The 1,588-nt window shown below is 36.0% G+C and overlaps 1 protein-coding gene across 1 annotated transcript; it reads right to left on the reverse strand.

Annotated features, from left to right (window-relative positions):
* Window positions 1-233: 233 nt before the first annotated feature.
* Window positions 234-1,262, reverse strand: LOC135130557 (zinc finger autosomal protein-like). The gene has a single exon (XM_064057962.1). It carries the CDS (start codon window positions 1,260-1,262, stop codon window positions 234-236), a length of 1,029 nt encoding a protein of 342 aa, XP_063914032.1.
* Between the last annotated feature and the right edge of the window lie 326 nt (window positions 1,263-1,588).

A 1,588-nucleotide genomic window follows, 5' to 3' on the forward strand; every position in this document is an offset into this window, starting at 1 on the left:
TTCATTAAAAGTCCCTACATAGTCGGCCATTTGGAAACTAAATTTAAGGATAGGCAACACAGATTTCAATTTTGAAATTTCTCTGAAATTGTCTAGTAACAAATTGTGGCTAATTATTAATAAAGGAAATATTTCGAGAATTTTATTACACATAACGGTTATAAGGTTTGTAGTTGTGAACAATTACATATCCTAACATTAATATTTCGATTTTAAAAACAATCAATTTCTCTTTAGGCGTCTGTGGACATTTGTTGTACCCATTCAAGCTCATGACGCACCCAAACGTGATGTTTTAAATACGCTCTTCGTTTAGTCTTGTAGGGGCACTGTTTACATTCATACCACTTAATCTCTTTTTCATCCATATGGTGCGCAACGACGTGGCGTCTTAACGTGTCATTTTGCTTAGATTTATACGGGCACTTATCACACTGATACCACTTAATATTAGCCACTTCCAAATGGTGCGAATTTACGTGTCTATTTACAGACGACTTATACTTAGCTTTGAACGAACAATGTTTGCATTTGTACCATTTAACATCCGAATCACTCAAATGGCACCCATTGATGTGGTCTTTCAAAACCGACAGATGTCTAGTTTTCAGTAAACACTCACCGCATTTGTGCCACTTGATCTCCTGTTCCTTCAAATGATGGACAACAAAGTGTCGTTTTAAATTCGAATTTAATTTAGCTTTGTATGAACACTGGTCGCATTCGTACCATTTAACACTAGCGTCGTCTAAGTGGTGGGTATTCGTGTGTCTTTTTAGGTTGGAGTTTTGTCTAGTTTTGTACGGACAATGTTGGCACTGGTGCCATTTAACATTCTCGTCATCTAGGTGGTGAACAATGACGTGTTGGTTTAACGAATATTTGTAGTTAGTTCGGTATGAACATTTGCTGCACTCATGCCATTTAGCAGCGTCTACGTGGAACGTCTTCATGTGTTTCTTGTAATTATAATAATCCTTAGTTTTGTGCAAACACTTTTTACAGTTGTACCATTTAATATCTTGTTCGTTCAAATGATTCCGGTTTATGTGTTGTTTCAAAGCAAAATTTTGTCGAACTTTGTATGGACACTTTTGACATTTAAACCATTTAATATCTTGTATGTCTAAATGCTGATAATGTGAGTGTCGCTTTAGGTTGCTTTTTTGCTTAGTTCTGTAGGTACAGTCCGTACAGTAAAACCAAGGTATTTCTGACTCTTTTAAGTGTCTTGAAATTTTATGCTTTCTGATATTGGTCATGTGCTTGGCTTTGAAATCACACTCACCACACTCATACCACTTGACAACTTTCTTATTAGTATGATTTTTAGATTTCTTGACTTTCTTTTTCACACAATTTAAGACATGTCGGAAATATTGTAACCCAGAATGGGTTTTAAAGCGACATTTTTGACAAACACAGTCTCCTATAGCGTATTCTCGAATGTATGTAATTGCTGCCTTTCGTTGATTAAAACTATGACACTGCTGCACATGTTGTTTGAAAAAAAGGGTTAGTTCTGTGTGGAATTCACAGTCCTTGCACGTTTTCACGAAGATGCGACTAACGATATGAAGTCGTGTTT

The sequence above is a fragment of the Zophobas morio genome, unplaced genomic scaffold, assembly GCF_036711695.1.
Source record: "Zophobas morio isolate AGI-343-1 ecotype UQ-CSIRO unplaced genomic scaffold, CSIRO_AGI_Zmor_V1 ptg000017l, whole genome shotgun sequence".
Taxonomy (NCBI): Eukaryota; Metazoa; Arthropoda; class Insecta; order Coleoptera; family Tenebrionidae; genus Zophobas; species Zophobas morio.